The 11,748-nt window shown below is 43.5% G+C and overlaps 2 protein-coding genes across 5 annotated transcripts; one reads left to right on the top strand and one right to left on the bottom strand.

Annotated features, from left to right (window-relative positions):
* Positions 1 to 4,330: 4,330 nt before the first annotated feature.
* LOC121977012 (inactive LRR receptor-like serine/threonine-protein kinase BIR2) lies at positions 4,331 to 9,791 on the bottom strand. Of its 3 annotated transcripts, none has more exons than XM_042529482.1 (2): positions 7,816 to 9,791; positions 4,331 to 6,013 (listed from the first exon to the last, which is right to left on the bottom strand). In XM_042529482.1, exon 1 carries the CDS (start codon positions 9,687 to 9,689, stop codon positions 7,851 to 7,853), a length of 1,839 nt encoding a protein of 612 aa, XP_042385416.1. In that variant the 5' UTR covers positions 9,690 to 9,791; the 3' UTR covers positions 4,331 to 6,013; positions 7,816 to 7,850. The 3 variants fall into 3 exon arrangements, with proteins under 3 accessions (XP_042385416.1, XP_042385417.1, XP_042385418.1); XM_042529483.1 differs by having other exon boundaries at positions 4,331 to 6,036; positions 7,816 to 9,789; XM_042529484.1 differs by lacking the exon at positions 4,331 to 6,013 and adding an exon at positions 6,201 to 7,259 and having other exon boundaries at positions 7,816 to 9,789.
* Positions 4,750 to 6,303, top strand: LOC121977013. 2 transcript variants are annotated; one of them, XM_042529486.1, is made up of 5 exons: positions 4,750 to 4,909; positions 5,012 to 5,093; positions 5,166 to 5,280; positions 5,354 to 5,744; positions 5,826 to 6,303. In XM_042529486.1, the coding sequence occupies exons 1-5, from the start codon at positions 4,750 to 4,752 to the stop codon at positions 6,188 to 6,190; spliced, it is 1,113 nt and encodes a 370-aa protein (XP_042385420.1). In that variant the 3' UTR covers positions 6,191 to 6,303. The 2 variants fall into 2 exon arrangements, with proteins under 2 accessions (XP_042385420.1, XP_042385419.1); XM_042529485.1 differs by having other exon boundaries at positions 5,345 to 5,744; positions 5,826 to 6,301.
* Positions 9,792 to 11,748: the final 1,957 nt, after the last annotated feature.

An 11,748-nucleotide genomic window follows, 5' to 3' on the forward strand; every position in this document is an offset into this window, starting at 1 on the left:
TCGAAGGAAGGGGAACGAAAGGGGCGAAATGAGCAGAGAAAACCTAGTAAGTGAAGGAAGAAGACTCACTGGGAAGGAAACGGGCGGAAAGAATCACCGATGAGATGATCGCCGCCTAAAAACAGACACTGGATCGCCGGAGACCGCAGCAACAGAACGAAACAGAAAGACAAAGCGCAAGCAAGTGGCCGGCCAAAAAAGGGGACGGAGGCTTTATACGGCTGAGGTCGGTCGGCCTCCGCCGTCCGATCTAGGTCACGAGAAACGAGGATGCCATCGGGCCGTCCATTTCAAACGGGGGCGTCCCATCGTAAGTGACGCCGCCGCCACACAATGGTCGACACGTGGCGCCATGTCACCAAGCGCAATTAATGCGCCCATACCGCGCACGCTTCGCCTTAATGAAAAAGATTGCACAATTTCCGAGAAGATTTAGACAAGCAAGCATCCACGTTGAGCGACAAGACAACCAAAACGAAGAGCCGAGCGGCTAAGTTTGGCATAAGGGCCGAACGGCTTAAGGGATATTATAAGCAATGGTAAGGCGGCGACCGCCCGCTCGGACACATAGTCCAGTCAGTCGGACTCACTGCCTCCTTCGACTAGACTTGAAGGGAAGGCAAGTGATCCGGCGGTAAGAATGGGGGACCCACTTCCTGAAGGGTCTCAGCTTGAGGACCGATGAAGGGCTGACTAAGCGGTTAATGGTCGCGCCGAGCAGTTGAGTAAGTCCGAGCGGATCTAGAGACAACCCATCCAGGGGCTTGAGTTTCCGACGCCAAGGCAGGAGGATCGAAGGGCCGAGCGGGAGTCCGCTCGGCTGCGGCCAAAGGGCCGAGCGGCCAAGATAAGGGCGAGGGTACAAAGGTGGCCGAGCGGCCTATACTCTCGGCTCGGGATATGGGATATTAGCAGAAGCATGTCTAATGATTAGGCCGTACACAAGATCGCACGATGGAGGATCTTGCCGTCACATCATGGAAAGGTTGATACAGTAGCAGTATGGCCTCATGGACGTCTTCCTGCCATATCCATATCTGGGCATGGCCCTTCTGACAGACCCATGCCTGGGCATGGTCAAAGGCAGGTGGTTGCTTTGATTGGCGCGCCCAGGCTTCTTCGAGAGGTCTATATAAGGCCTCCATTTCTTCACCGGAGGTATGGAAAAAAGTCTTCATCTTGAGGCCACCTTTTTGTTATTCCTAGCCTGACTTGAGCGTCGGAGGGCCGTCGCCGGGACACCCCTCCTGGCTCGGTTTTTGCTGCAGGTTCGCCGGAGCATTCGAGTATTCAGCAGGGAGCGTCACGTGCCCAGTGTCCGTTGACTCCTGGTTCGGACAGGATCAGCATATAAGCAGGTAGAGTTCCATAAGATCGAACTTAGATTCATAGATCACAATAGGATTTTTTTTTTAGGGACAAAAATTAAGAAAGCCTCCTCCAGTATTCAATCGTGTATAATTATTCAATTACTTTTCTACATTATTATTAGACAAAATAATCTATTATTGTAGATATTAGAAATTAATTAGCTGAATTTAAATATATTAAATTAAATTTGATTTATCTGTCAAGATGACCTGAGCCGATAATCGCAAGCTGCTAGCAGGGGCAGATTTCTATCAACTATTGAACTCAGACTGTACAGTAGCCGAGCGAGCTGAGCGATCGACGGGGCTGAGCAACCGAGCAAGCTCAGAGGCTGGTTAGATAGGCTGAGCGAGCAGTTAGGCTGACCGGACAGAGTAGCCGAGCGAGTGACCAGCCAGGCGTGTGTACTACCGAGTGAACCGAGTGAGAGGTCGAGCGAGTGACAAGCCAAGCGTGTGTACTACCAAGCGAACCGAGTGAGAGGCAGAGCGGAATTTCACCAAGCGAAGTGCCCAAACGGGCTATGCGGCCAAGCGAGTGAGCGACCAGACGGGTGAGTCACAAACCAAGTGACCGAACTACCGAGCAAGTAAGGGAGCGGCCGAGCGAACTGGCCAAGCGAGCTGAGGCCGGGCGGGTGTGCGACCGAACGAACGTAGAGGCTGAGTGAATTTCACCGAGCAGACTGAAGGGTCAAGCGAGTAAGTAGTAGATAGGCTAACCGGGCAAATAAGTCGAGTGAGCAGTTAGCCTTATAGTGGAAGGTAGGGTGGCCTAAAGGCAGAGAAGCCGAGCAGTCCAAGCGAGCGGGTGGGCGAGTAAACTGAGCATGCTACGACTAGATGGGCTTGCAGGCGGTGCAGCCGAGCAGGCAATGAGGTAGGGCGGGCGCTGCGACCGGGCGAGTGATGCGAGCGGCCAGACCTGTGAACCGAGGCCTGCAATATGCAGTTTCCTTGAAACAAATTCGCCCTACCTCCGGTTGTGCTTCAAGGTTTTCTCGGGTCGTTTATTTCCGAGAATACAACGGTGAACCGTGATTTCCACCAATCACTAATGGTCACGGCGAACTGAGAGATACCCGACTGTTATCATGGGCACTCCACCAAGCAAGAGATGCATGACAGAGGAGAAGGGGAATGTAAGTGGAGAGCTTCAACTTTTTGAGTATGTAACAGCAGTCTCCTTATATAAAAGCTTAGACCAATAGGCAGCGTTGTTGGTTGTTCCACTTGGACAAATTTTGTCTCGACCGGTCCGGCATTCAGCGCACACATGTCATGCTCACACATGAGTCAACTTGGTTCGGTGTAATCTGGACCCTGGATTTGCATCCCCCATACACACCCACGTTTGAGAGAAAGCTCCTCCCCATGCATTTATTCACATCATCAATGCATGTGAATTAATATAAACCAACCAATATGCCTTGAAACTCCCAATATGAGACTAAAGTCCCATTTATAATGAAGTTTCGTGTCTCTTCCACCTCTTCTCTATTCGCATATATCCAACAACTATTTAGTATTGTTCAGTACTGTTATCTCTCATCTAAATCTCTCGTTTAATTTTTGAATCAGATTGGCGTGCTGCAATAACTACGATTTTGTAATTACTATCACGTGAATGACGAGTTCTTGGACTTTCTAATATTTTCTCTTTATCATTCTACTTCTCTATTTCATCGTAGATTTTTCACAAATATCTTTTGAAATTTTATTGATAGTGTATTTATTTGAATGCAAAATACATCAAAAAATCTCACTTTGATTCGCTTAATCAATCTTAATCAACAATACAAATACAACTCAATTTATTTATCATTTACGTTATTGTAGTTATGAAATCGTAAATACTATAATTGTGTGATAGCTAAAATTTCATAATTATTATAATACATTTTCAGTTCAGAATTAAATGAAAAATATAGATAGAAAATAATAATAAAAAATTATAATGAAGGACAATTGTATTATTTTATAATGCCAACTGATGAGATGAGGCACCCTTTTATAAAAAAAAAACAAAAAAAGCAAAATCAAAGTAAGATGGATGATTTGTTGAAGAAGGTGTAAAAGTAGTTGAGGACGTTTGATATGATTATCATGAGAAAGTTGTGGAACCGTTCTACAATAAGGTTTCTTGTTAAGCCTAAATTTGATTACTTAACCATTGATGTAGAGGATGCAATAAACCTATTTAAAGATTTAACCACCAACTGACTTTATGCATGTGCTCTTCAAATGGAATATAAAAAGAGTCTTTATTTTTGTTCTATAATTTAATGTTCACGTTTTGTTTAAAACAACGAGTAATTGACACTTATGACTCGATATAATTGTAAATTAATTTGATTTTGAATGGAGATCATTGCCAAGTCAAGAAATATTTCAACTGAAATGATCATTTTCTATTATACTAAATATTGAAGATTTATTATTATTATTATTATTAGCAAAGCAACCGACCAGACATTTAGTTCAAATCCCTATTCAAATTCAACAACTACCTCACTTTCTACAGTAGGTTCACCAGCCAAAACATTAAACTCGATAATTGAATCTTGTGTGGCCCTCACAAGAAGTATTGACGTAATTGAGCCCGCGACCGTTTGGGAAGAACGATATCATATAATTGAACTTAGTTTGAATAATCAATTACCCTGGTTAGGTGGTCAAGAGGTTTATGCTCTGTTTATCTCGAAGGATGGATGGAAAAGCGAAAGAACCTTGCCGTCACAGCCAGCCTAGTGAAACTTTGCGGCCATGGGGCCGTGAACGAGGCAGCGCAGCCTCTGCGAGGTCATTCTCGGCCATGAGCGATCTTGAGACCACGAGCAAACGAATTTTTAAATCCGTCCGTCCATTATTTTACAACAATCAAACAGAGGGAGGAAAGAAGTTAACATAAATCCTAGAGTGATGCAGAAACCACAAAAATTCAAACCGGGTCGGTGTCGAACATTTCAAGCTCAAACGTGACATTGCATCCGATCCAAATTGGCATTTTTCACCAACCGATGTGTTTTTTCGATATATTCGCAAACTATACATAACCAATTGTTGGAAAATTGAGTCCGTCTTATCGACATCCATATTATTTGGACATGACCTTCCATCTGACCCCGATCCCAGTCCCAGTATTGATCATAATTATCATTAATTATGAGCCAATTAGGAATAAATGTTGAGCTCGAATTTGACCCTCCACCCGTTTCCAATTTGGTTTTCTGTCCACCGATATGGTAAAAGATTGTGAAATGACAGTTATTAACCGCCAAACTCAGCCATGTTTTCTTGTCTGTTCAGCTATTTTAGAGCTCAACAATGGCATCACTCCAACTCCTGAAAATTCCATTGCCACAAAGCTCCTGAACAGATGCCACCCCCATCGAGGAGCCCCCGCACCGCTGAGCTTCGCAAGATGAACTCCCACAGAAGCAGCCGTAGCTCGGAGAGCAGACTGATGCTCGAGTCGGAAAACAATGAGGATGTTGACGATCTCTTTCTGTTCACCGAGATGAAGAAACATGAATCAGGCAAAAATTCTTAGATCTCATTCCGTCCTTCTGTCTCATTTTATTCCATGCTTAAAGAAGATCAGAATTGTTCGCTGTTTCTGACTTTAGAATCATCAGCAGAAATCACATACTTTTCGGCTCGTCAAAGCGAGAGAAGAGATTCACCAAAAGCTTCAGTTGGTGGCAAGAATGAGTACAATTGGTGAGTTCTCTGTGTCTCAACAGCGAAATGAAACTGAGGACAAGGCTTAACCAATTGGTGTGATGGGAGCAGGCTTTTAACTCCTCCAGGATCTCCCCTGAATGATATCGATCGAGAGCTTAAACCGGTGGATAATCCTCGAAACAAAGCAAGAACTCAAACAACTACAACTCCGCGACCATCTACGGTATCATTCTGACTTTGGTAATCTGCTTTCAGTATTGCATACTTTTTAAGTGCTATTGTTGCAGAATGGAAAGACCCAAACTAGAGACACCGTGGCTACATCTCCTAGAGATGCAAAAAGAGAACCATCTCGGCGGTTAAGCAGTGGTAACACTAAGGCGAAAGAGAAGAGGAATGATATTGTGTGTGTCGGGTGCACGAATTCACATCTATGCAGCTTCGACTTGATTAGTGTGATAGAGGAGGAGCCGTTTCCAGCAAAAGGTGCATCAGAACAAAATTTCGGTGGCCTTGTCAACTCTGGACAGGAGGAAGGTGCGCAAGAAACATTAGTAGACACCTCAAAGCATGAGAAAGCTTGTGGAGATGCCAATCTGATGAGTGCTACTCAGAAATCGCGCTTTGCAAAAGATGTGTTAGATCAAAATGCCCATGTCTGCCCTACTAAGTCAGAAACAGCAGCAGGTAATTTATCAAAATGAATCAGCATAATCCTTAAGTAGGGCAACTAATCAAAGAGAATTCTTGTCTCCTTTCTCCTGGCAGAACTAAGCAAGACAGCTGAAGCTCCAAGAAACTTTACTTCAGAAGAAGCCACCGACGCTATACTTCTGTGCAATTCTATTGTTCATGACCTTGTCTACGAAAGTGCAGCCATTGAGTCTGAGAATCAGATGGCGCTCACAGAGATTTCTCGTCCATCGCTTGAACAGTTGGTGAAATCTGCTTCGGATCTGAAGTATTTTCGATATGTATACTATAAACGTAATAAGAATTTGCAAAGATTCAATAGGAAAAAGCAAGAATTTGATACCAAAAAAGCACTAAGTGATTTAAGAACTGATGCAAAAAGTAAAGAGCATGTAAAACCCCCCAAGATAGAATCAAAGTGCAACTGCAGTATCATGTAGAGAGATATCTTGTGGCCATAATTATAAACAATAAGTATTATACTTAATGCCTTCTTGTTAAAGTTCTCTTATAGTCTTCCAAGTGTTCATGTTTCAAAAAGGAATAGACATAATAAAGTTTGTTCTTTGTTTTTGATTCTCAAATTGCATTGTATTCGTTTAGGTTTTCTACTTCATGCTTTGAGAAAATGGTGTCTACCCATACTAGTCTACATCAGCTTGGTAAAGGTAATCGATGACCATGTAATGATTTACACCTATAGACACTACAATCTACACATGTGAAACATGATCATAGAGGACAGAATCGGTTTGATAGATGTGTTGCTTAGCTCTGATTCAGATTGATCAACCCAGAACATCTTAGGAGGTCACAATGCCATTGTTGTCGATGCAAACATCCAATTTGTGATACTGTCTTTTCATCAATTGAGTTTGTATGGCAAAAATATTGTGATGGTTTTGTTGGAAGTCCTACTAACAATGCAGGAATAGGTTTCTTCAAATAAAGAAACAACAAAGTTGCAGGATGTGAAGTTCTTCAGATCTCTAAGATTTTGACGACTGAAGCCTATGCAATTCTCGGAGGTTCTTTGAAAAATTATACAGCGTTCGTTAAACATAGTAAGCACTTGAGTATACATGTCGACAAAGGCTGCTTTGTCAAAATGACAACTCTGTTAAGAGCCCCAGCTGATAAAAAGTTAGATGTGTCAATGGATCAAGTTCTGAGTCATTCGAAATCGTGCTTATGCCAGTCCAAAATGACTTAGGATCAAACCCAGCCAGAGCCCTCTCCCTTGGGACCAACTTAAAGGAAATACAACTTGTGAAATTTTATATTAACGGATGCAGAATGAAAACTCTTTTGTTTCAGACAAATTTTGGCCTTCATTCTTCAATCTCGCGGAGCTCCTCTGTTCATTCATGAGTTTGATTAGCTGTAGGCTACCCCATTAGCACGTTCCAACGTCCGACTACAAAACTTTCAACCACAAGCCACCTCATTGTGCGCTTGTGTTCAAACAGTTGCAGTTGGAGGTTCTGCTTGACAATGTCTCCAGTTGACCTATAAAAAGCTCAGGAGAGAGATGGTCAAGCTTGGCTACAACCCTAATGGCAAATGTCTTATGAACTCTAAAGAAATGATCCTGAGAGTAACAAGTTATGACCTCTTTATAGACAGTCTGAGAACCTATAAACATTCTTTGAGACTTGAGTAGATTCTTGTCACTACTTAAAAACTGGTGGGATGAATCTAAAATGCATGTTTGAAACTAAGCAAAGCTCCTAAACAATTACCATGCTGTCTATAGCCTTCAGTTCGAAGCATTACAATCTTTAACTTAAGATGCACAAAGAGCATTTTATCTAATATACAGAATAATACAAACTAAGAGGAACTGCATTAGCTAAGAAGAGCAATGGAAGAATAAAAGGCTGAATCAGCAAATCTATAAATAAGCAGCATACACAATGATTTATTGGAGAGCTAAATTTAAATTTTCCAGTAAAAGACAGTGGATAATAATACAATGAGTGAACAAGAAATATTACAGATTGGTCAAACTGAGAAAGACCAAAATCTTAGCAAGAATGGAGCTAAAGTTCAGCACAAGACATACCATTTTTACAGATGAAGCTTCCCATAGCATGCCAATTACAGCAAGTCCGATTCATCCTTTCCATACACAAGAGGGAATTCATCAAACTGCTCCGAGCAATCATAGGACTCTCCCAACGACTTCAAATTTTCGGAAACCTTGTACATAGAAGGTCTCTCCTTAGGTTGAGCAACCACACAAGCAGAGGCAATCTTCAAGACTTGCATCATCTCATCATCCTTGCCCTTACCGAGAAGGGATCGATCAATTGCCTCAATGTCCTTGCCATTTGCTGAAAGCATGTTCACCCAATCCACTAAAGTCCCCTTGAACTCTTCCCGGTCTAAGTCAAGCTCAGTGGCTGCCTTACCGGAGACAAGCTCCAACAGAACAACTCCAAATGCATACACATCGCACTTAGGAGTGGGATTCGGATTGGTGGAGCACTCCGGCGCAGTGTACCCAAACTCCCCAAATTCCCCGTTCAAGAACTGGCTCGTGTCTGTGCTGTCGGAGGTCGACGCCCTTACCAACCTAGCAATGCCGAAGTCCGTGATTCTTGCCTCGTAGTCGTCGTCGAGGAGGATGCTCTTTGAGCTCAAATTTTGGAGTAGGAAAGGGATTTGGAATCCATGGTGGAGCCAGGCTAGGCCACGAGCAGCGCCAACCGCTATCCTGACCCGTGCCGGCCAGTCAAGCGCGACGTCCGGCGACTGGAGGGCCGAAGCGAGAGAACCGTTCGGCATGTACTTGTAAATGAGAAGCCTTTCGTCCTCGACGAGGCAGAAGCCGAGGAGGGGCACCAGGTTAGGGTGGCGGAGCTGCCCGAGGGGCTCCATCTCCGCGTGGAACTGCTTCTCCGGCACAGTGCAGGAATGGAGCCGCTTCACGGTGAGCGCGGAGCCGTCCCGGAGAAGGGCCTTGTAAGCGGTCCCAGCCCGCGAGCTCCCGGCGACGATGATGTTGCTGCGGTGGAAATCGGCCGTGGCCGCCATCAGGTCGGCTAGCCTGACCTTCTTGATGGGCTTCTGGAACAGGGATACGGGCGTGAGCCGGTGCTGCGCCCGAAGTCGCTCTGCCCACCACCTACTGCCCTCCTCCCCATCCCTAGGAGCCGCTTGTTTTCGAGTCGGCGTCCAGCACCGCCAGATCAGATAAGCTAGGACAAGCGAGGCGGCGGCGCCAAACACACCGGCGGCTACGATTATAATGATTCTGGTCGTCGAGAGCGATCGGCCGCATCTGGAGGAAACCGGGCGGCCACAGAGGCCGTCGTTGTCCTCGAAAGAGGAGGAATCAAACTTCTGGCCAAGTGAAGGAAGGATCGGACCGGAGAGGCGGTTCCTGGAGAGGTCGAGCTGGTTGAGTCGGGAAAGCTCGGCGAGGGCCGGAGGGATCCCGCCCTGGAGCTGGTTGCCAGCAAGGCTGAGTATGTTGAGGAACCGGCAATCGGAGAGCTCCGGCGGGATGGTGCCGTTGAACTGGTTGTCGGAGAGGTCGAGGGAGACGAGGTAGGGAAGCCAGGAGCAGATCTGGGAGGGGATGGGGCCGGATAGGGCGTTGGATGAGAGATCGAGAGTGTTGGCCGAGGCGCAGAATCGGATGTCGGAGGGGATGGAGCCGGCGAGGGACACACCCCTTAGATTGAACCCTAGGACGCGATTCTCTTGCGGGTTCCAGCAGGAGACGCCGACGAAGCTGCAGACGAAGCCCACGGTGGTGTTGGAGAAATTCCACTGTAGGGAGGAGTTGCCGGCGTCCAGGGCGGCTTTGACGCCGCGCAGGCATCGGACGTCGTCCTCCTGCGCGATCGTCGTCTGCAGCAGGAGCAGGAGGTGGAGGAGGCAGAGCAAGAAGGCGGTCATGGTGATCGGAATTTGGAAGAGTAAAGGCATAGACAGACAAATTGCATTGGATTGGGGGACTGTGATATGCCACTACATACTGCCAAGCGGACCAGGGTCGTGGAGTCGACTTTGACTTCCAACTTCAAACCTGGAAGTTGAGAGTGCGCTTACTTTACTCCCCATTGTGAAGTCCCTAAAATTCGAGCACAAATTTTTTTAAAAAAATCTAAAAATTATTTTAACGTAATATTGTTTTACTTGCTGCTGATGGAATGACAGAGTCTCAGTTTCGATAATAGATAAATTTTTTATAATAGTAAGAGTATTTTTTTTTTATTTATACCAGTGTTTTTTCATTTATCTTTAAAATTTAATATTAAATTTAGACTTCCATTTTTTGAATTTATGTATAAACTTATCTTAAATTTTTTATTATCTTTATTCTTTCTTATTTTCTTCTGTCCCCCCTTTTTAATTATTCTCTCTCTCCAGTATAATATCTACTTATCATTATTATTCCTTTATTTTTTTCTCCCTAATTAAATAATATTTTAATATTTATGTAATGAATTTTATTCCCTTAATTCAAAAAAATACTATTTATGAAATATAAATATAGAAAATAGATAGAATAACTGATGTAAAGATTTTTTTTTAGGTATAATTTTATTTGATATGCTAGGCAGAACTAGAAGAAGACTCTAAGATTTAGAAAAAATAATATCTGGCACTCTTTCTTGTGCACATCACAAAGAGAGTAAAGGGAAAAGTTAAAGCGGGAATAAGGAAGAGGGTCCTTGACGCAGACACTCCGACGCTCAAGTTAGCATAATAACCGAGTGAAAAGTGAAGAAGAAGATGAACAGTATAACAACAATGTAAACGCACATGTATCATATAAAAGTCTTTCCTCCTTACCAACGGAGATGATTGCCATTTTATACCATCTCTCATAATCTTCGCAATTAATGAGGCGACAAAATATGTCGGATGTCAGAATATGTTGAAATAATAGAATATTCTCTTATGAGTAGTCATTATTCTCTGACAGATTGTTGTGATTATTTGACGATGCTGACCGACCTTGTAGTCGATCGATTGTATGCTGGGACACTACAAAAAGAGTCGCGACTAACGACTGAATATTCCGTCGGCATTCCGTCGGTAAATGAGCTTTCCGACGGAATTTCTGACATCGGGAAGAATTGGGTCGGCGCTTAATTTACCGACGGAAATTGTATTCAGTCGGAAATTACCGACGGAATGTATGACTTCCGTCAGTATTTATTAACGACAGAAAACTTATCCCGTCGGCAAAGGGCAAACGGCATGTAACGGAGGTTGCCGACTGAATCAAATTCCGTCGGTTTTTTACCGACGGAAATAAACTTTCCGTCGGTAATCACCGACGGAATTAACCTTTCCGTCGGTAAAATACCGACGGAATTATACATTCCGTCGGAGAATACCGACGGAATTCAATTTTCCGTCGGTGCTTTACCGACGGAATGTTGAATTCCGTCGGTGAACACCGACGGAAAGGTTAATTCCGTCGGCATGGTATCGTAAAAACCTGTTGCTGTTTGATAAATTACCGACAGAATGTAGATTTCCGTCGGAAATTACCGACGGAAAATTGAATTCCGTCGGCAATATGCAGTAAAAAATTTTAAACCCCTGCCCTGCATTTCCCACTTATCATATATACAATTTTTTTTACAATAAAAAACATCACACATACATAATCACAATCCACACAATCAACAACCAACACAACATACAATATGCTCACAAACAAATAATAAAACTGTCTAAAAAACAATACAAAACATATAACAAGTGACCATATCTCTAAAATTTAATACAAAATAAAACATAACCAAATATCAAGTACTGACAATCATAAACATCCAAAAGTATTGATAAGTCAACATCAAATACAAAATATCCAAACTTACCATGATACATCACCTACACATAAATCCAAATATAATTCTGTAAAAGTCAAATATAAGAGATTATAATCAGACTGAATCGATATAATTGTAATATATAACTAATTTTGCATGTAATAAAATACCTGAATTATATTGTAGATATCCAATGA

This window comes from Zingiber officinale, chromosome 4B (assembly GCF_018446385.1).
Source record: "Zingiber officinale cultivar Zhangliang chromosome 4B, Zo_v1.1, whole genome shotgun sequence".
In the NCBI taxonomy this organism is placed as follows: Eukaryota; Viridiplantae; Streptophyta; class Magnoliopsida; order Zingiberales; family Zingiberaceae; genus Zingiber; species Zingiber officinale.